The following is a 23020-nucleotide window of genomic DNA, read 5'->3' on the forward strand; positions in this document are numbered from 1 at the left end:
CACTGGGTAGCCAGACTGTAGCCTCACACAAGCCGACTGCAGGAGGAGAGTCCACCTCCTCCTCAGAAACAGCCCGCGGTGATGGAGCTGCTCCCTTGCAGCAGATCCCCCCCCAAAACTGCGGCTCGGCAGCTTTTCAGCGTGGTCCCCAGCAGCGCTGAGGCAGCATGGGGTCAGCAGTCTCCTGTGGGGCAGGGTCTGCCACAGGGTTGTGCTTTACCCCTCCCCACATCAGTTTGGATGAACTTGGTTCAAACCCTCTTTCTAAAGCAGATACGCACGTGACACTCCCAGGCACAGCTGCTAACATCAGGCAAGAAACCAGCAGACACTGAAGTACAGAACAGCCAGGCTTGGTGAGAGGGAAGAGCTACGCTGGTGCACCTCAACTTCCTTGATCAGCAACCTCCTGCGCTTGGTATTGCACCGAATGAAACAGCACAGGCAATCTTTTCCTTTGTAAGAACACATATTCCCATAAACCAAAGTATGGTATGCTGGTCCTCTGCTGGGGTGCTTTAATTTTGCAGAGGACAAATAAAAAACCTTCCACAGCCCAAGATTTTCAAAACCCACCCAAGATTTTTGGCAAGACAAAGTTTAGACGCCCAGCGTGCAACACCGAGAACTGAACACCAACTCCCTCAAGACCAAACCCTGTTACACATGCCACGACGGGCATGCACTGGTGGCAGGCAGAAGTTACAGTGGATAACTTCTTAATACAACTCATCCAACATCATTTAAGCCCTGGCTTTCCTGCGAATAAGCTCGAGTTTTACAGCCTGTAAAACAGCTGAGTTTCTTAAAACCAAGAGAAGGTATGAGCCTTTTTGTGTCTGAAAGAAGGATTACTCCCACTCTCTCTTCTCAGGAGAAAGCCTTGCCCTATGAAGGAAGAAATAAAGGGCCTTCTGTTTGCCCGTGCAGCACAACCAGCTCGTAATCTGCATTGCTTGTCACAGCCTTAGTCAGCTGTTAGCGCAGGCATGGACGGCCGCTTGACTTGCCGTCGCAGGCAGCCCCAGCCTGCCACTGCACGGCAGCCGCTCCGCCAGCGCTCCCAGGGTGCTTTGGAGGCACACGCCGACCACGGCAGGAACGGCCCCGCAACCCCTGCGCAGGGAACAGGCAGCCTGCAGCTGCCAAACGCAGTCAGGCCGGCGTTCACGCAGAGCGGCGACGGGAGGACACGCGGACACCTACTCCAGGAACGGGCGGTGGGACAGTTGTCTGAGCATTTGGACGAAAGGCGCAGAAGTCCAGCTCACTGATCGGCAACTGCTTCTGGCCAGAGCTACACCTGTCCTGTCCAAATTAAAAATAACGAACTCTTGCTCTGGCTCTCTGGGGAAAACCCTCTGTTTGAGTATCAGCAGCCCCTACGCATAGAGCTCTCCCCCCCCAAGCAAGCCTGGTGCCTGACCTGCTCTCCATTCCTATCTGCTTCCACGGCTCCCTCCACTCAAGCAAGACCTGGAAACACTAATCCTTGCCAACAGAAGACATCAGCACACCATCACAAAAAGGCTCTGGGGACCGTATTCTGTCACCTTGGTTCACACCAAGGAGTATGTTACTCCCTGCTGCTTCCCGTGGGGCTACTGGCCAAGTGAAGCCCCAAATGGCATGAGCCAAGGCGGCCCAATCTCACCTTTAATTACCACCACCATCCAGACTTCAGGGGCAACATATAAATAAAACAGCATGATATCTCAGCAGAAACTCGGTCTCTTTTGTGACTGGTACAGTTTCAGTGCTTGGTGTGCTGCTAGGATTAAAAAACTAATTCACAATACAGGCATGAAACCACAAATTGAGTGGTGAGAGGGACAGAAGACGTGATATAATTTTTTTTTTTTCTCAGAACTCATGTACCTTTAATAAATGTGTCTATAGTTCACTGGTATTTTTCTTCCTACAGCTGTACTGCCATACAACTATGAAAAATTACAAATGACACTTTCCAAGCTGTGACCCATGAGATGACATTTCATTTTCAGAAAGGGCATAAGAATATAATTCCTAACGACTTAGAGACTTAGACTCATCATTAAGAGTGTCACCAAAACGGTCATTAAGATGCTTTCTGAATACCTGTGCTAAGTGACACATTCTAAACAAAACATTTGCACAGGGGGCATTTTTTTGCTAAGCAGTAATAAAATTCAGATGTATAAACGCAAGAAAGAAAACAATGTGGGCTTATTTTTCCCTGTCCAAAGCGTGTGTGCTTGCGTGAGCACATGCACACACAGACAGGTATTTGTATTGTGAGTAAACTGAGTAAACTTTGTCATACCTCTATCAACAACCAGCAAAATATATATATTACGCAATATATATATATGTAAGTTCTTCAGATAAAAATAACGTATTTTAATAGTTGTGCATACATAAATTTTTTCAACTTAAATGAACCAAATCAACCTCAAATGAGAATATCTAGAGAGACACAAAGGTATATTTGTAGCTGGACCCTGTGAAATCAGTCCTTGCTGTCACAAGGAAGGGCAGGCTGAGCCATCCGCAGGGAAGGCTCTTTGCTGTCAGCCTTCGGGGAAAGGTTAACAGCAACGGCAAGCACGCCGCTCCTCTCGTCTGTTGGAATACGAACTCCGGTCCACGCAACGTGCTAACGCAGAAGCCCAACGCAGCGCGACCTTGCCGAGCTGGGAGCAAGGCAGCCCAGCCTGCAGGCCGCCGGAGCGGCCGCCCGCGCGTTAACCGCGGCCGCCGGAGCGCGGAGAGGCTGCGGGGAGTCGGCACGCTGTGCGAGACCTTACCTGTTCCAGGTAGCGTTGGAGCAGGCCCGTCGCTGCTGGGTCCCCCGCTCATCCAAGGCTGCCTGCTCTCTCTTGCCCAGATCACTGAGGCTGGGCGAACTCATGAACTTCAACCTGCGAAGAGTCCTCATGGTCAAATGTGTGTTTGCGCGTGGCAGCTACAGATACACCATCCTGTTTACACACACACACGCGCAGCCGGAGCAGCGGCGGCGGCGGCAGCAGCAGTAACGTGAGCAGTTCCCTCCGTCTGCTGTTCAAAAAAGAAACTTAAAAAAAAAGAAGAGAGAACCAGTCTCTACGGAGCACACCTCTGCCAGCAAGAAAACAAACCTTTAATCAGATCTACCCTGACGTCATCAACTGTGGTTAATCATTTCTCCAGTCCTTTCAAAAAAAATCAAAGCCGAACTTCTGGCTGCCGCTGTGGCACGTTGAAGGGGCCCCTTGCAACCAGCAGCTGCCCTGAGTGTGAGGGCTCGCCCTCCCCCTGTCCCCGGGCGCCACGGCCCGACCCGGGACCCGGGAATCTCGGGCCCGGGAACGTGGCTCCGGGCCGCGGCGGTGTGCTCCACCTGTCGTGGGAACGGCTCGGCTCCTCCCACGGCCAGGGAGCGTTCCTCAACCTCTCTCTCCGCACTCATAAATGGAAATGAAACTGGAGGGCAACGGACAGGAAAAAAAAAAACAAACCCACAACACCCAAGCAACCAATACTGACGCGCTGAGACTTCATTGGAAAGTTTCATAACCGCCTGTGCCCTGCCACGTTACGACACGGCACACAGGCGCTCTCGCTCCCTCCCTCACGCACACGCAGACGCGCACTCCGCTCTCCCGCACGCACGCAGCGCGGCCCCACGGCTCGCCACGCAGGCTGCTTCGGCTGGAAGGGTCACCTAAGCCACCGGACAGAAAGTATTCGCAGGCAACACAGCTGCAGAATGAAGGGTGCTAGTTTGGGTTTCAGTGTTTTGAGGAATTTTCGGTGGTGCGCAGAAGAGCCAGACGCTTTGTCTTTCTCTGCCTTTTTTCCTCTAATATTGAGACACCAGCTGCGCAGCTCGGCCATACTTAGTTTCTACAAAAGCCCCAGGTGTCTCATCTTCAAAGGCACAAACTTTCTCTGACTGCAGCCCGGAACTGAAGGATATGCTGCCACAAGACTCCAGCCCGTGCTTAGCTCGCTGTCCCTCACTCACGGTTCTGTTTTAAATTCAGGAGTGCCTGGCTCATCTGCTGGGAAGCAATGTGACAAAACTGCACTTAGCTTTCTCAGAGAAGAAATTCTTTGCAATAGACTGAGCCAGAGCGTAAGAACCACTCTTCTGTTGCTACAGCACTGGTCTGCAAATAGCCTGGTAAAAGCCAGGAGGGCTCCCTGCAGAGCAACCTTCCGCTCACTGGAAGGGGACTGCAATGTAGAAGAACTCCTCCTTTCTTTTTTTTCCCCACTTTCCACTTAACTCTTTCCATTTGTGATAACCTAGTGTCCAGATTCAGGCTAACTGCATTTGTTTGCGTCCAAATAACAGGGAAAAGCTTACATTACAGAAGAACTGAATTTCTCACAGTGAGACCTGCCCTACGTGCATCATTTACTGACATATTTTATTAAAAAATCATTCCTCTCACTACTCACCCAAACTCAGCTAAGCTTATTGCATATAAATATTCACTTCCAATATCTATATTTCATACTTCCTCCGTAGAAGGCAGTTGCAGAACTACCTAGGGAAATAAATCCATTTTTACATTGTGCTAGTCTTAGCAGCAGTAGCTTTATCCAACTCCTTGGATTAGCATTATATTGATCGTGCTTCCCACAGAAAAACCCTCAAGTATACAAACGAGCATCGCAGTAGACGGCACACCGCTTCGGAAGGGACCTGCAGCTCCACATCTAACCTACGTACAAAGACATTGCTATCCCTGGTCTCCTCCCGATGCTGAAACCCTTCAAACAAACGAACAACAACCCCCTACACACACAGCAGCAAAAGGAAAACAAACACAACCATCTACGGCTGTGTGCTAGGGAACGAGCTGGCTCCTACAGCATACAAATGAGCCACCACAAACAGGCGCAGCAGAAGGCTGCGCTGCTCGGGTCGGGTCGGATGCAGGGCACTCCATCCCTGCGGATGTCACAGCCCAGGAGAGCAGGGGAGCACCGCTCCGTCCGAGCTGCTGCTGAGGGCTCAGGTAAACACACCCCTGCCCTGCTAAGTGAAATAACTAGTTAGATAAACCTGTAGCGATATAATTCCATCTGATTTCATTTTCAACCTAGCTCAGTTGCTTTTCTGCTTCTCTCTTGCTGTGAATTTGGTAGGCCTTGCAAAATGCTGTTATACTGGATTAAACCCTTGGAATTTTTAACTCTTTGATCCCTCGGCAGCACCGGGGACTTTATAAACTGCACCCTGATGATGCCAGTATCTCAGCAGCTACATAGTAATGTTTCATCTACCTTTTATTCCTAAAATCCTCAACTAGCTAATTGACTGAACGCAAGGAGCTGCTGTCTCAAACTCGGATATGCCAGACAATGCTGCACAAAGCAGGACTTTGCTTCCTCATAAAATGCTGAATCCCAAGAGAAGAAAAAAAGAAAAGGACCTCTCTCCATCTGTATGCTGCAATACCACACCTATAGAAGCCAGGCTATTTTTACGCCATCCCATCCATCTCCGTAACCAGTACTAGATTCAGAGTTGACGCATGCACAAAGCACACGGGGAGACGCAGCATTCCCGTCTCCTGAAAAACGTCAGAGTAAGGTAACAGAGGGCAGGCTTTGTCTACACTTCTTCCTTCCTATGATTCCACCTGATCTATGATAAAATAAATGATTTTCAACAAGGGTTACCTCTACCCATAATGGCCAAGTAATACTTCACATTTACATGGTGCTGTGCATCCATGGACATCCTGGACTTCACGGCATTCATTAATTCAGCCCTAAGCAGCTCCTGGGTATGAAGTTAAATGCCACGATCCGTGCTTCAGCGTTAAGAGTGAAGAAGAGAAAGGTGGTGTGACTTGCCCAGGCCACCCCATGAGCAGATGGCAGAGATCCCAGGACCTCCAGGTCCCGTTCCAGCACACTACCGAGGGGACGCTGCAAGGACTGGGTAGCCAGGGACTCGCCAGGGCGATGCAGGAGACAGAGCTTCTCGCCAGGGCTTGCGGTGCAGCCGATGCTCTTGTAAGGAGGGTTGTTGCAATACAGCACTGCTTCAAGATGGAGAGGCTAAACAGCAGAGTTTGCTCGATGTTGGTCACGGAGAGGGACAAGAGCCCTGACCAGACTAATTGGGAGGGAGGGAGGGGTTGGCGGGGGCCCTCCCATAGGCTCAGTAATGAGCACTACAAGCTTCTTAAATAGAAAGCCGCACTCGGCACATTCACAGAGCCGAGACTGTGAAGTAGCGTTACGTTAATTCATTTAATCCCAGCATGCCCTACACGGTGCTAATACCACTATTCCGCTCACACAAAACCTGCAGCTCAAAGGTTAAGTGATTTAATCAAAGCTACACAACCCCCTCAGTGTGGAAGGCGCATCCAGCCCCAGCTCCTGCTCCCTCCCGTCCCCCCCAGCACCCCTCCTCACAGCAACAGGCCTGCCTTTACTAGAAACTGGTCCTTTCATCTGTGGGGCCCACATCCTGCAGGTGACTGCATGGTAAGTCCCGGAGACGCAGGGGAATTCTGCTCACCTGGACTTACTTGCTATCTTGAGGCCTAAAACAACTTACAGGTACACAAACGTAGGCTGACAGCCCAAGAGGTTTTATTCTGTTAGTACGAGACCGCATTAGCATGTGGATCCAGGATCTCGCAGCAAACAGAGCTTTTAAAATAATCACCAAGGGTAACTCTGTAGTTACCTCCTGGTATGCCTGCAACGCCTGCAATGCTCTCGCTGGGAGCTGCGGTTTAAAGGCTGCATTGCTGTCCCTAGCAAATGTTAAAAAAATCCAGACAGACGTCCCCAAACATACACTCGGTTTCAAAAGAATGAGATTTGCTAAAAAAAAAAAAAAAAAAAAAAAAAAAAAAAATCTTGTATTTTATTTATGTGATGCTACGTTAATTTTTACAGCACAGTTGGATTGTCTTCTTACACGTTTCTTTTTGACTGTGATGAGAGGGGAAGGGAAGCAAAAAATAACACTGATGAACGGCAACATTAAGAAATCCACAATGTATGAAATTCATAATCAAGCTGCCAGTGCCGTGACGCTATGGGTCAACACGTCTTTGGCTACACCGTTCTGCTACTGCAGTGACAGGTTAACACTGCAGCAAGATTGGTGCCAGGGGGAGGATATAATCAGCAAGAGAAATTGCTGTCTCAGCTTTATTCACCAGAGCTTTCCCATGTAAAAACCAACTCAATAAATATAAATTTTAATTGGGGGGGGAAAAAAAAAAGCCCACTACTTTACTTTATCTCCTCTCCTCTTTTGTAGGAGAGAGCAGAAATCCCTATGGAAATGCTGAACGGTGTATGCTCTGCAAGCGAGGAACAAAGAGGTAAAGTGTATCTATGGCGGAAAGGAGTTAAAAACCTCCCTAGAAAAATGCACTTCAGTTTTTCATAAACCACACCACAAAGCTTAGGGCATGCCTCAACACATGCCAAAGCTCAGGAATCAGTCTTCTGAAAAACCACCCTTCTTAAAGGCACAGCACATCCTGCCGCGCCAGCGGAGGAGCGGCAAGGCAGGAGGGAAGGCGCAGACGCGAGTATCAGGAAAAAAAATAAAAGGAGCGGAGGGGGAAATTAAGTTGCAAACCTTATGACTCATCAATTCCTTTGCTGCGATATCCACATCAAGCTCCTTTCTTGTCAGGAAACAAGGAATAAAGAGAATAGAGAAAGCATGGAACCAAACAGGCGCTATTTGCACCGTTCCCCCTCCATCCCACTGGCTCTCTGCAACCTCTGGAGATAACGGCACTCTCAAGGACACCTTCTGCCTGTCCCTTACTGAGGCTGGTCACAGGGCAGCCTCTGCTTTATTTCTTCTCTCACCACAGCCAAGCTCTGATTTACAGGAGGGCACCCGGGCTTACTGGACCATCACCCCAGCCTCTGAAAGGCCTCCTGTGCACCCCTGTACTTCTGCTCCTGCGACCAACAGTGCCCACATGAGCACAGTTGCCTCCCTTTAGACAGGGCTGAGGTTTCTGCTCCTTCAACTGCATGCAGGACTCGCACATGGGGTTTCTTTGTATTTCATGCCGTGAGAAAGAAGAAATGCTCCACGCAGTATCTCCTTCCTCAGCAAGCAGAAGGTGACCCCTCAGCAGAGTCCTCTGACCACTGCTAGAGAGGGATGCTCTGCAGCCCTCGCCCTTTCTGCAGGAACACCTGCACGTGCAGTCCGTCTCACGAAGCCGCAGACCCAACCCGCAGGCGGCCACGGACGCCCGTAACCACCACAGCCTGCGGAGGATCAGGGCCACCTTCCCGGACCGTGCCTTCTCAGTACAGCTCAGCGTGAGGCAGAGCAGCAGGAACGTGCCTAGGAGACTTCCTCAGCAGAGAGAGAGACCTGTGTGTGAGCAAAGGGCCATGTGGACTGCAGCAACCATCCGAGTCCAGCTTCTCTTCACGGTTTTCTGCTGGATGACATTTCTTCTCTGCTCGCTGACCGTTTGAGCCTCTCGGTCTCCCTGCCTTGCTCCCTTCCTGCTTCTCCAACACCCTTTGCTCTTGTGCTCCCTCTTCCCTTTTTGTCTTTCTTAGTCAGCTAATTCTTCCTCAGGCAAAGTTTTTAAATATCAAGGGAAGGGAAAGGAAGAACAAAACACTGGTACTAACACAGTGTGTGCAAACCACGCTCGGGCTGGCCAAACAGGGCCCCGAGCTCAGAACGAGCCTGCAGTCACCAGCCTAATCCAACACGGGTCACGAATCCAGCAATACCTGTACGGAAACCTTTGCTCAAAGCATCTATGAATCCTGTCCCCTCTGCCAGCAGCAGCTTTTGGTTTGCAGAGGACAACAGTATTAACAGTTCTTAAAATACCGTAGCTCGCTGAATCTTTTATCCTTGTCCTTCAGGACACAGGAATTAGGAGAGAATTAGAGAATTAGGATGGGAATAGGCCTGTTACACCCCCCACCCAAAATATCAAGCTTTCCATCAAATGGCAATTCCCCCAGCTTGCAGTACCACTCCTCATTACCTCTTGATAGGTTCTGGAAATTAAAGGTAGCGCAGTGATCTGAATGAGCATGATGGTTATGCTGGAAGAGGTGAGATCAATGCTCTGGATCACAGGACCTGTGGCAATACTACCTTTCCCATTCTGATAGAGGGGATTGTAAGAAATATGAAATTATAACAAAAAAAGCCTTAATATGTTCTAGTTTTTAGTAGTCTTTAGTACTGTAATTTGTATTCCTGCACGCATAGTGATCTAACGATGTAACTGTTATGCTAATCCCTGTTTTCTCATTAAGGAATGTAGTGGAAGGACATGGGCACAAGCTATCACGTAGTCGTTAGACAAAATAATTAAGTGAAACAAAAGTGGTCTTGGTTCCCAGCAAATAATTGGGATAATTGTGGGATAAAAGAGACTCCTAAATAATTCTACTCCAGACAGCTTGGCCTTGGGAGGGCAAATGCGCCAAGCTACAGAGATAAGGAGGCACCAGGAGAGCAACAAGACGGGAGCCAAACAACCTGAAGGACATGATCTACGTGATCCTGGAACTGAGTTTGTGCAGAAACATACGTCACTCAGTGAACACCGTGATGAAGAGAATGGGCCTTCATCTTGGAACTCCCAAAGAACACCCAAAGATGCTAACAGACATGCGTGAAAGATATTTACATATGTTAATTAGTTCTGAGAAATATAATGAATGTTTACATGTGTGATTGTATTTAACCTGAAGCCACAGGGTGCCTGGCGCGCACGTTTGGAGGAGAAATCCCCCGTGTGCCCGGCGCCACAATAAAGAATCCCTGCTGAGCAGTGTACATTGTGCTGTGAGGTTTTTCCTGCCGGATCTTCAAATCAACTCACACCACCTCCAGGGAAGGAGATGGGTTTCCGAGCCTCAGCTGCACCCATTCTAGGTTTCACTGTTGCCCACACACCGAATTCACAACCCATAGCAACCAGCATACACTCCTAGGAAAGCCCACCACCTTGCTGCTAAACAGAAGTCAAACCTGTAACGGTGATTTAGAAAGTAAGAGTTTTGATCAATAAGTAAATCAAGCTTTTAAAATACTTTGTGCTCTTATTACAAGATCATGAGATACTGGAAAATTAATCTTACAAAGTAACTGATCTCCTAATGCATATGACTTTTTTCCCTTCCTGAGCTCTACATGAACTCTTTCCTAAATTGCCTATCTTGCATAATTTTAACTGGATCCCAGAACACCGTGACCTTGATGCAGCAGCTACAGTATCTCAGTGCTGTCTTCTACACTTATGTATGGTACAGCGCCTTCCAAATCTGTGAACCCTAGGAGATCAGAACAGTGTGCTGCGCAGTGCTATTTTTCTTATATCCAAACATTTCTGGTTCAAGGTCTTCCAAGCAGGCTCTGACTGTCTTGGAAGGTCACCAAGATAAAGAACCCACTTTGGTAACTAGCTGAGTTTCTAATAAACTGCACTGGTGGCCAGCTATTAGTAACAAGTGATATCCTGGCTTTACTCTCAAAGCCAGGATATCGTTTGTGTGATATTCTCTGTCCATGAGAATGTGAGCATGGCTGGAAACATGAACTGTGCCTTGAGATTACTGCCACCTCCTGTGCATAAGTCAGGGAGGTCACTTCAGTACTGAGCGATGCAAAGCTGGAGAATCTTTGACTCTGGTGGTACTACGCTGCTGTTACTCAAACGGTACTATAGCTCTTGAACAAATCTTGTAGTCCTGTAGCAGTCATAAAAGCCTGTCCTTCAATACAAATGGATTCTTTCAGAAAATCTATCACTCTCCCTTGGCATCACAAGGATATTTTTCTGACTGGAAAAATCAACAGAGATATTTCAGCAGGTTTGTGGTATCTTTCCTGCCTCTCTTTCCTGATCAGTCCTGCTGCTCCAGCTTTCTTGTTCATCAGGCTTCCTTTAGCCATTTCAAATAATCTCTTCTCCAAACTCAGGCTATGTTAACTTATCATTGTTCAAGTTCTCTAAACCTACGGAAAACTGAAACTCTCCCCCCCCTCCACCTCCCTAGAAAGCAGAAAGGTTGCAGGACTTATCTTGAGCAAGGCTCCAAAACGCTCTGCTGAGCCACTGCAGTCCTCGTAGCAGAAGCCCTGGGCCATGCTCCTGGATGCCCTGGGCCACGCTCCTGGATGCACTGCTCCTTCATACAGAAAGCCGTAGGCCAAGCCGTCCCAGGCCTGCAGCCACCACCGGCTCGAATCGCTTCCTGCAGAGCAGACATCATTCGGGGAACATCGTTGGAAAAAATAAATTGAAAACCTCTAATGAGCAGGGAAGGCTGGACCGTGGTCCGCTCCACGCGCAAATCTCCGTCTCCCGTACTTTTAAGATAATTTCGTCTTTATAAACAGGTTGGTACCAACAAACCAGTTTGTGTCAGCCTGCTTCTTTTTTTTGTTTAATTTCAAGCCCATCTGAGTCACGCGCCAGACCTCAGCCTGCTGACACCTGCAGGGCCGAAGACCCGAGGTGCTGCGGACGCCGGGGAGGGCGGCCGGGCCGGGCCCGTGCTCAGCACCTGCGGGCAGCACTCCTCCCCGCTGGGCGTGTGGGGAGGAAGCGCTGAAAACAGCCGCGTAAAACACAAAAAAAGCCAACAAAAAAGGCACCGTAACGTCTACGCAGGCGCGCTCCCAGGCACGTTGCTTTTAACCAGATTTTGACTTTTTGACAGAGCCCCTCACGACTTGTCACGGCCTCCTTCGGGCGGAATGGATGTCGCCACCCTGACGCGAGGAGACGCTGCCAGGAAGCGGTTTCACTCCTGCTCGCCAGAGGCCATGGCTCAGCCGGCGCCCGCAGAGCCCGTCCTGCTCCCTGCCCCGGCAGCGCCGTGTGGGAGGCAACACAAAATGGCAGCCAGGGCGGCCCGCTGAGACCCCGCCGCCCGACAGCCGGGCCAGCGGCCCCATGACTGAAACGGCTTAACCCACACAAGCTCTCATAAATAAACCGCTGTTCCATCACACGTGGGATTTTTATGAAAGATGTCTGCCATTTGCTTTTCCAGATAGCACGAAAGGGGCAGCGGCACCAGGAGAAACATGACGGGCAGGGCCCATCCCAGGTCCCTGCTCTCTTGGGCAGCTCCCAGGAGCAGCAGCGTGTCACCCCCTGCTTAGAGGGGCACAAAAACCTGACCCCAGCTCCTGAGGGGCCCCGGTACCCCTCCTGGGTGGGAGACGCTTCCCACGGGACGCTCTCACGTCCCAGGCAAGCAAACAAAACCTCCTTGCTCACACTTCTGCTCTGCTCTCCACAGCCCGGCATCAAACGGCGCGGAAATCCGCGTTACGTTTTCAAGCGCTGCTTTTCTCGTTCCCGCTCTCTTGAGCCACGGCCACCACAAGAGGTGGTGGTGAGGTGGGCTGGGGCGGCAGGTCGGTGCAGCAAGGCGTACCGGGCATTTCCAGGTGGCTGCCGGCGCTCCCCCGCCACGCTCCGGACATCCACCTGGAAAGCAGCCACGGCACCGCGCGTCTTCCCGTTCTGCCACTCGTTGGCTTTTCACCAAGACACACATCCACAAAGCTGCAGTCCCTGCAGCGATATGGTGGTGCTTCCATATCGCAGGGTACTGCTCAAAAGACAGGAGGAAGCAACCTTTTTTCTCTTTTGTTTTGTTTTGTTTCCCCCTAAGACTTAGGTCAGATTCGGAATTAAATTTGTCCTGTGCAATGTTTTGGCTTGGCTTGTATTTATTCCAAGTGAGTTCACCCATTTCTACTGCAGAAATAAAAGGTCATGCAACCAGTAAATTCTCTTTCTCCTAAAAGGGGTGAATCACCAGTGAAGTGTGCTGAAAAAAAAAGAAAACGCAAAAATGTGTTCTGTGCTGCTGTAATCACAGCTGTGTGCAATTACAAAACGCACAAGGGCACTTCGGATGCCATTTGCTTCCACAAATTTTTAAGCTGTCTGTTTAATTTGATTGATGAACACAGGGAGGAAAAGCAAGAACTTTTTAAAGCTGTCTTCCTTTCAGCAATATTTGGCTATATGGCAGTAGGAGCCAGCATAAAAGATTTGGCCAGGCTGGGAGACAGGAGGAGGACAGGGAAGGGAGAGTTGAATCACTTTATACATACAATAAATCTGAAAGAATCCTGGCCCTCAGCTAAAACTCTGCATGTTGAAAAGGATGCATGCATGTATGTGCCTGGCATGACGTTAGTTTTATCAGTCATCTGTATTAGAGATTGGCTCCAACAGAAACTTTTGGACCCAGATGTGAACACTCCGAGGAAGCAGAATACCCAGAACTGAACTTTTGACTCAGGCTGGCATAAAGACAAACAGCTTTTTTAACCCAGGTTTTTGGTTCATTGACTCCATTTGGTTTTAGTACAAGAATTTAGCGTGTCATATGAAGCAAACACATAGAAACTTGTTTTGCTGGAATAAGATAGAAATTATCACTGTTCATTTACTGTAGTGCATTGCTTCTTACCTATGCTTTCAACAGAAAATCTTGGTTCAAATGTTTTGAAGCATTTCTTCAAAAAAGCAAAAGGCTTTCCAACTTTACTGTTGGTGCCCAGTAGTGATTAAAAAAAACATATAGGAGCCTTAATTTGTAAAGACTGAATCCTTAATATTGTATAACAATTTTTCCCTATAAGAGGGCCAAAACCAAAGGCAACCAAAATTACTAGATACTTTGTTAAATCCTCGTTAAGGGGTTTAACGAAAATGTGACCGGGACCCAGCTGCATTTATCTACATACTTTTCTTACTACTTTAATCAAGAAATGCTATCTAGTCTTCAGCATCAGGTACTGTCCCGTTTCAGTTCAAAAGCAGAACACAAGTTCTAAAAAAAACAAAAAAATAATCAATGTTCAAGTCCACATCATGATTTTCTGTGCCTGGTATATGACTTTTAAGGCCTTATTTTGGTAATCCTTGTTATTTAACCTTTGGAAGATTATTCAGACCTCAGTGAGGTGACCCGTCCTCCTTCTCTCAGCCCTGTGAAAGTTGTTTGGGTTGCATTTGTGTGGAGTTGGGGAAAAGAGAGGAATGAAAGATATTATTTTCACCTTCCTTTACCTATAGCAAAATTAAATGTAATAAATGTAAGACTTCAGCTGTTCTATAGTTGATAGTCACTTTACATAGTTAGATAGGCAGACCAATAGATAGCATATTTAAGCTTTTATCTACACTTCACTACTGTCTGTATTTTACTGAGATGGTAAATAAGTAACAGGAAGAAAACTGGTAATAACATTTTAAATAATTCCTTCCTTTTCATTAAATTCTCCGTACTTGCTATGAAGGGAGAGGAGACACTTGTGACCACAGTGACAGCAGTGTAGTGGCCTGGGATGTCGAACTGGAAGGCGCAGTTAGGACACTCTTGTGATAAAGTTCAGCCACTCTAGTTTGGCCTTTCCATTTTTTAAGCTCATTCAGCACCAGCTACCAGGAAATGAGGTAACAAACATCAGGAGGGGGATGTGTGAGATGTGTACAAGTAGAGATGTACAGCAAATTACAGACCTCATCTGTAGTTCCTGGAGAAAACTGGGCACATCCAGGGTGCACTTCATCGCATCCTATCACAAATATTTAAAACTGGTCAGGTAAGTCATGCTCAGGACATGCCTGTTCTCTCCATCAACCATAAAGAGAACATAATATGAGTAGTTCAGATATGGATATGGTATTCCAAGCTGTAAATACCTAAAATTAGATGAGATGGATGTCACCTCCAGCCTGTTACTGCCTGGTTGATCATGATAACATATGTAAATAATCTAGCATCCAGCTAATGAATGTTTCGATTCCTCAAGCACATGCTCTGACCCTAGATGAAGAGACCTTTGGGAGATGTCTTTGGCTTACAAGCTCAGCTGGTATTTCAAGTAGGGAAACATTAAATTAGAAGTATTTCTAGGAGAGTCTGCTGCTGACCAAAGGCATCGCAGGATTGAGAGAAAAGAGCAAAGTTTGCAGCCTTCATGGGACAGCCTCAACAGAAAGGCAAATGGGATTTGACGGTTAAAAGCATCTTCTGGCTAGGGAAATCAGCTGAGATTTTAGGGAAGAGTTGAGTTGAGAGTAACACCCACTCCAGCAGTGGACAAGGAGAATTAAACAATAACTAAAGATACTGTCAGGTTCTTCTCTTTGTATTGGAGGGGGAGCAAAAAGGGCACAAACAGAGAGTTACAACTTTGCCAGGAACTTCTCATCATACTAATTACAAAAAGATTCAATGTTTGTCAGCTATGGCACAGTAAACACCGCTAACGTCCTTTATTATCTCAGCAGTCTCCTACTGACTTCTGTCTCCTTGTGAGCACAGCAAACACATTACTTTGCTGTTTCTGGTTGGGCCCCTGCCATGCCAAGGCTTCTGTTATGTGCTGGATTTGAAACCGTTGATGCTTCCATGGAATAATTTGGGACTCTACACATTGAGAAAGTAAAATCTATGTACAACCATTTAAAAAGGCTATGGTCGGCAGATGTAAGCTAATGGTAGCCTGAAACCTTCAATACGTGTTTACTGTGGTTCCTGTTACAGTAGGACCAGACTCCCAACACCATTAAATTAAATCATACCATGATGAAGAGCAAATAACAAATATAACTGTGAAAATATGCACACTTTTGGAATATAACATTTGAATACGATGCTGCACTGAAAGCCACAAGCATCACTTAAAGTCTATCATATTGCCAGCAAGTGAGAAGTTACGGCTTTTGCAATGAACAAACCCCAAGGGGTTGGTTATGAACTGCTGGGGTTGCAGCAGGCGGGCAGTGTTTGTCCCACGGCATTGGTATTTCCAGCCAGCAAACACCCTGTCAAGGTGGTGGTAAGTTGCTCAAGGCACAATGTCTAATCATGCCACCTCACATGGTAGGAACTCTGATCTGACTGTCCATCATAGTAAGGCTGCAGCTTACACAGTAATCTATACACAGCTTACAGCAGGATAGCTTGCACATGCTCCTCTAGAAACAGAAGGCATGCACATGTCTCTGTTTACTCTGAGGGGCAGTTCCTTACAATACCAAGAATAAAAAGTTTAACAATGAACAAAACAAAGATGGAGTGTTCACACTGAACTTTTCACAATATTTCAGTGAAGCATTAGAGCAGCTTTTAGTTCTGCTGGCAACGGCTGAATCCTCTGAACAGCAGCCTTTGGAGCTGCTGCTGACAGAACGCATGTTTGCTAACAGATTAGTTGGTAGACTGCTAACTTAATTAACTGCAGACGTGGGTATTTGCGTTAGAGAAGGTTCTAAGTTCAGGAGCAGAAATTTTCAGGGTATGCTTGAAATAACGTGGGCAGAGGTAGCAGGGATTTTCTGAGTGAGTTATGCTCAGATTCTTCCCTGAACTTTTCCAGGGGAATCACTTGCCAGGAGAAGAGCAATGCCCGTATCCATGCTCTGCACGACCCAGGACTATCAAGTTCCCGTTGTACAACGCACAGCTGTCAAATACCCCCCTCGCTGCTAACTCACTTCCCCAGGAATCCAGACTGGCAGGAGGTAACAACACCCTGGAAACCCTTAGGGAAAAAAGCGCAGTGCAAGCGAAAATGGTTTCTCTCCCTTTTAAAGGTCTATGCCCATCTTGAAGATCAAGCTAAAATCCGCTGTAGGTGCCAGCCTCGCACCGGGTTACCGTACGGGGCCCCAGCGGGAGCTGCAGATCACGGCGGACCATTCACCCCTGCAGCCTGAGATGAGGCCAAGCAACCACTGCAGCAAACTCCAGCCACCACTGCAGCAAGCAGCACAAGTGGGCACTCCCATCATTCACCACTGGATACAAACTGGGAAGAAAGCATGCACTACCACCAAGCAAATCAAGACAGAAGTTTTCAAAAGCAAACCCTTTAGGAAAGACCTCTTTGCTTAAAAAACACAGAACAAAAAGCTGAAGCCATGGCAGAGGTTAGATTCTGCATCTTAGTGATACAGTAAACAAATCTTTAAGAGAAAATAAGTGTCTTAATATGTTCAGAAAGAAAATTATTTTGGAGAAGGAAAATGGCAATTGTTTTCTGAGAAAATTTCTAACTTGCTTTGAAAAAATAAGAGCTACTACATGTGATGATAATGTTAACAGAAAAACAGAACAACATCAAAGACAGATTTAGCACATTTACTTTCCTTTCACATAAATGCACACACATACCCCCATACACACTCTCAGTTAATGACTAGTGTTTCCTAAAACTGATTTCAGTAAGTCTCTAAAATCTCTTCCTTCCTCAAAACCTTGAATCTCAAACCCAGTCCCAATTCTAGCAATGAACTCTAGAGGGTTGTGCCAAGCACCTCTGCAGAAACAGCTGCAGCTGTGTAAGATATTACTACGGCTCAGCTGTTCCGTGCCGCTTCTTGCCGCACCCACGTGTACATCGATCATATATAGGTCATTTGAGAGCTCCTCCTGTGGTTCAGCGCACAGTCAGCTGGGGCAGCTTCATCTGTTTCTGCAGTGGTTGTCTGACTACGATCCCGGTGAACAGCACCTGAACCCTCTCACGCAGCTCCAGGTCACCCTGGTGGGTAACAACCGAGCTTCTGCATCACGCGTTCTGGCTCTCTGCTTCAGGGCTTTTTTCCCCCCCAAGGACACAATGTTATTTAGAGGCTTCTCTGAGAGCGCAGAAATTCAAGCAGTTTTCTATATTGCTTGCTCACAACCCTGATTCAGATGTAAATAGATGCACAGCTGAAAGTCCATGCATACCATTTTTTAAGCTGCGCTAAAGCTAGAGGGAGGTAGAGACGGACATGAGCTGATGTTAAAAATCCCACAGTACTGCACTGTTATCCAGATATTTTTCTATGGCAGAAAATAGTCAGTTCTGTGGGAAATTTTGGAAGAGATATGTTAACCCTAGTGACTCCAACAAAATGAACTTTTCAAGTGTCTAAAATTGAAAACATTTTCCAGTTGCAAATAGTGTTGCAGAGACGTGTGCTTACCTGCTAATGGGAGAAGAAAACAGGACTGAATAGCAAGTAGGGAAGACTCTGCAGCAGGTTTCCAAGAGTCACATGAAAATTCTTGACGGGCGATACAACTTGGTTGAAAAAAAGTCAGCCCCTTGCAAAAAAGGCAGCTCTGCAACAGAAGATGCACAAAAAGTAGTATTGCACATATTGCTAGTGTAGGAATTGCTTCTCAAGAGCACACTTATTAGTAAGCCCATGCGTGACACACACAGAAGTGAAACAAGTGCTGCTCCATCCCATCACTGATAGAAATAAATATTTCTCCTTGCACTTTCCCTTTTCTGTTTGGTTTTCTCTGGTGGAAGCGACTCCTGGACACCAACGCTAAGAGCCAGACCTGTCACCACAGAGGCCACGCGAGGCTCCGCGAGCACGCGGAGGGCGAGCAGTTGTGTGCGAGCACTGCAGAGGTGACCGAAAGAGGCTTGCGATACGCTGCGTGATCTGCAGGGCTCACCTTTGGAGGTCAGCTCTTCCGTAAGGCCCAGAAAAGTCCTACACGCATCATTCAGAAGTACTGGAAATTCTTTCTTTAGGGCTTCAACTGATGGTCGTCATATCAGTGCCTGTCCTCAGCTGGTCTCGAAGTGCCTCTCTCAGATGACTATCAACACAAGGAACAACCCCAGAGCGGACATTTTGGTGCAGCACAGAATTTATAATTATGCGACTTACAATACAAACATCTTCATAATTAAAAAAATTTTTTTTGTCTTTTAAATCACCGGTCAATAAATATAGAACACTATTAGGAAAAAATTAAAAAAGAAATATATACACACAGACACACAGCAGTATTCACACACATCTGCACCCACATTCTGAGTACAGCTCTTCACGCCTTGCACTTTGCATAGTCACTAACACCAGCTCTAACACACTGCTAAGTTTAACTAGGAGTATAGAGATCTCTTTTTTGGCTCAGCTTAACCTGGGCACAAACTGCTCTTGCTTTTGTTTTGTGGCATTTCATACCCACTTTGGAAGGATGTAAATAGCTGCATGTGTTTAAAAATGTGTATTTTAAGGTTAATCTTTCCTGCATTCGAGAGAACTAAGCAATCCCCTCATACTCCCACCTTTTGTCTGCTCTATGGGGGTGAGCTTCATTCTGTTATCACTTCTTTTCGTTAAAACCAGAGGTGTTAGTTTAAGTAACAGTGCTGTGCGAAGTCAGTGCATTTTGACTGCAGTGCACTGAGGAGCACACACATAAGCAGCTCAGAAGAGAGCCTGCAGAATGAGAGAAATCGTCTGCAGCTTGGCAGCTCAGAGTCAGGAACCGATATTTTGAGTACCTGGGGGCAAGGCAGGGAAAGCAACCATTCCAGCGACAGGCGTGCATCTGGGAGACGCCACACAAACAAATCTGAAGTGAGGGATGTACAGCAAACAACCAAGATCTGAGCATAATGCACTGGATACAAACATGCCACCCCAACAACCACCCCCATGGACACAGCTAGACACTGTACTACAATACGAAAAACTGCTCCAAGCAACGCAAGCTGTAACAGAGTAGATCTTCCTTGATATGGCTGGGTTTGTATTGGGAGCGTCTGCCAAAACCGCCAGAGTGGTCAGGACACTGAGGGCTTCCAAAAGCTACGACCGACCGATCCCAGCTGGAAGCGGACACTATCAAAGTACGTATCTAAAATAACAGCCCTTGTCACAAATTTTGTCTTTTTTCCCCTCCCCGTCTAAAAGACAAATTGAAGAAGATTCTTAATCTTCCAATTTAAAATATATGAGAAATCCCACTGATTTTAGACAGGTATTATGGACAGGAAGTGTAATAACAGCTATTTGGTTCTCAAAAGATTAGATGCTTGTGGGTATGAAAACAGTGTTTTGCCTGGAGATCCTGCTTGACATTCCCATGCTAGCAGATAAAAAAAAAAAAACACCTCCATTTTGCCTACAACCTGTGATAATTTGATTAGCCAGGATAACGAACCAACATCACAGTGCTATTCCTCGCGATTTGAGGGGGTCACTTCAGAATAAAACTCCACCTTTTTCATTTAAATGGACCTAACTTTGATGATCAAAGATCAGCTATTCCACTAATGCATATATGAAGTACAAATCATTATTTTTTTAAACCTGTGAATTAGATTTATCTTGCTTTCATCTAATATCCTGTGGATTTTTTTAACTATTTATAATTTCAGGGGAAAGGGAAAAAGAGAATGCCTGAAAAAAAACAACCCACGATGCTGTTGTACAGAAGTTCCAGGAGGCTGTAATTAATGACATCCCTCGTACCAGCTGAGCAATCAGGATGTTATTTTGACAGGTAAAGCAAATCAAGAATTCAGATAGCCTTCTGTTATCAAGTATTGACAGCATGCCTGAAACCAGGCACTGCCCAGAGGCAGAATTTCAGAACTGCTTCCCAGTTCTCTCCGGTACAACACTCCTTAGCCATCCCTCCACCTCACCACCGGGAGAGCAACAACACAAGTCTGAGAGGAACCACAGTGAACGACCCAAAGTACTGCTGCAGGCACAGGCATCGTGGCGTAGCTTGGGAGATCTCCTGACCAGCGTGGAAAGAAACGGGACTCCAGAGGCTGCTGCTCCTCCAGGCTGCCACAAATGCAGATTCAGCACAAACCGCCCTGGGCCACAGGACAGTGTAATTTCCAGGTATAGTCTGTGCTCGAGGCAGAGGAGGAAAAGGTGCAGCACGGCTGGGGATGCCGTTCGAAAGAACGGCTGCCGTGGAATTTGCTCAGATTCAAAATGCTGCTTCTGGCAGGGAGGCTAGCTGTCCAAATACTAGTGAGTATTCAAAAATATGGGGTAAAACACAGGATTGTGCATCACAGGTGCATTATATAATACATAATTATAACTGCCCTCCTTTTCTAAACAATTGTGCTTTAAAATTAATTTATTTCTGAGTGCAGTTTAAATCCATTTTTCATACAGCATGAACTGGCTCAGCAAAGCGACCCTCAGTTCCTTAGGACCAACGAGAGCTGCTGTAAATCAGCATTTCAGTGGAGCCGGCACAGCTGCCCACTCACACCTACTGCTCAGCCAGCTACGGCCAGAGAAATCCGTCACATGGGCTCCAATTTGGGGTATCACTGTGGATGCCTTTCAGTTCAGCCGTGAGCGGCCGGCAAATCAGGCCTATCGCTTCAGTGACTGCAGCCTACGAAGGCGCCAGCCAAGAACCAACACAGTCTGGAAATGGTGATTGCAATTCAACCGCAGCCAGCCTGGCAGGCTGACGTGGCCAAGATCTGTCGTGTGAAAACCCACAGCAGCACCATTACAGACCTTCTCCTGTTGGGAGACTGTAATTTGGGGCTGCCACGACGAGAAGAACACGGATGGCTGGAAACTGCAAAGGCTTGGACACTACTTCCAGAGTTTTGCACGCCCAGCTCAATCAACCGGCAGCGTGCAAAAAAATGCATGGGAGAATGAGGTGAAAAGACATTGATCCAAACCACACCATCTCCACTCCTGGCTTTATTCCTCAAGTTACATACGTGCAGATTTTCCTTTGGGCTGGCTAAGTCTTCTTTCAGTCTATGAAGCAAGTGGTCTTTTGTGCTCTTGGCCGTGCCCTCCCTGGCCATTTAACAAGCCAGTCTACAACTGGTGTCAACAAGCAAAACCAAGAGTTCAGCCTACGCTACAGCTGGCTTCCCCAGCACCTTGGCTCACTCTTCTTTCAGACTGTGAAAGATTCGCAGGTATAAAATATTTTTTATTTCAGAGATAAAAGGATGGTGGTATATATTCTGGGCTTTACCTCCCTGATCTTTCTCCTTTAAAAAATATTTAATGTTAATGGAATTAAAACTCTTACTATAAATTCAAACTAAAGGATGAATTCTGATGAAATCTGGCTACAGAAATGGACAGGAATGTCCCTGTTGACCTTCCCTGGGGCAACATTTTTCCTTGGACAAATAATATGATTGTTTCTAATGCTGACATCTCATAGCTGAATTTTTTTGCTGACAGTCTGTTTCTGTTGCTTGTATTGCTGAGTTTCTTTTCTGCTGCAATAGTGACGCTTCATCTCCATTTATAACTCTGAGGACATCAAAGTATGAAGATAGCAACCCAGGTGATAATTGCTCCTAAAAATCCTTGGTATTACTCTTCTAAGTGGGATGAAAAAGTCATAGAAAGCTCTGCATTAAAATGTGTCAAATTTTACTCCATGGAGACAAAGAAAAAGCTGAATCTACCAAAAACAAAAATGAAATTTTAAGGGGCTCATTAGACGATCAACTGAGTCTAAAAGCACCAAAAGATCTCCCCTCTTCTCTCAGATTATGACTTTCTTCACACTCAAAACTCCTACTTAAAACCTCTCTCCACACTCAAAACTCCAATAATCCATATTTAAAACCCCTCTCATTCTTCATTTCCCGTAGACTAAATCTTAAAAGTACGGACTAATTGATGGCATGGACAAGTGCACACAGACTACCGCAAGCCTGCTTGCACAGAGGTAGCTGGTGATGCTCCAGTTCAGAGAGCACCTTGTGAACCAGATTTCGCAGCATCCTGAGTTTAATTCGCATTCAGCTAGGGAAAAACATCTCACAAGCCAAGCTTGCAAATGCAACTGCGTGACTGCCAGTGTTTTCAAGCTGCAAGCAAGCTGTGAATTTAAACGTGGAGGTAGAACAGTAATACATTTTTTCAAGGGGTGACTACCACTTTACAAAACAGACAAAAAAAATCCCTTTAAATCTTTCTGCACTGCCCTGGCTCTGTTTTAATGAAAATTATAGGAAAAAAATATTCAACAATTTCAGCAGGAAAAGACTGGACAATCCTGTTCATAATGTGCATCATTTTAAGCTAAATTCATATTTGATATATTAGTGCCTTGGCTGTACAGGCTGCCCATTTACAGGTCTCACATGAAAGTCAACATCCCCCAGCAATTTCAACAACACAGCAAAGCTTCAGGTTACTCAGGGAGAAGAGTTCGTGGATGGGTGAATGCCGCATAACTAAACATTAAA

At 46.6% G+C, this 23020-nt stretch overlaps 1 protein-coding gene across 17 annotated transcripts in view; it reads right to left on the bottom strand.

Annotated features, from left to right (window-relative positions):
* Positions 1-23020, bottom strand: part of PRR5 (proline rich 5) — an 88352-nt gene that overhangs the window by 46766 nt on the left and 18566 nt on the right. For 15 of the 17 annotated variants that reach the window (XM_075443026.1, XM_075443009.1, XM_075443000.1 and 12 more), the window contains 3 exons: positions 18466-18612; positions 17979-18117; positions 2787-3055 (listed from right to left, as the gene is read on the bottom strand). In XM_075443026.1, the coding sequence (XP_075299141.1) occupies positions 2787-2917 (131 nt within the window). In that variant the 5' untranslated portion in view covers positions 2918-3055; positions 17979-18117; positions 18466-18612. The remainder of the gene's footprint in view (positions 1-2786; positions 3056-17978; positions 18118-18465; positions 18613-23020) is intronic. The other 2 variants (XM_075443051.1, XM_075443042.1) reach the window with 2 other exon arrangements.

Source organism: Opisthocomus hoazin, chromosome 1 (genome assembly GCF_030867145.1).
Source record: "Opisthocomus hoazin isolate bOpiHoa1 chromosome 1, bOpiHoa1.hap1, whole genome shotgun sequence".
In the NCBI taxonomy this organism is placed as follows: domain Eukaryota; kingdom Metazoa; phylum Chordata; class Aves; order Opisthocomiformes; family Opisthocomidae; genus Opisthocomus; species Opisthocomus hoazin.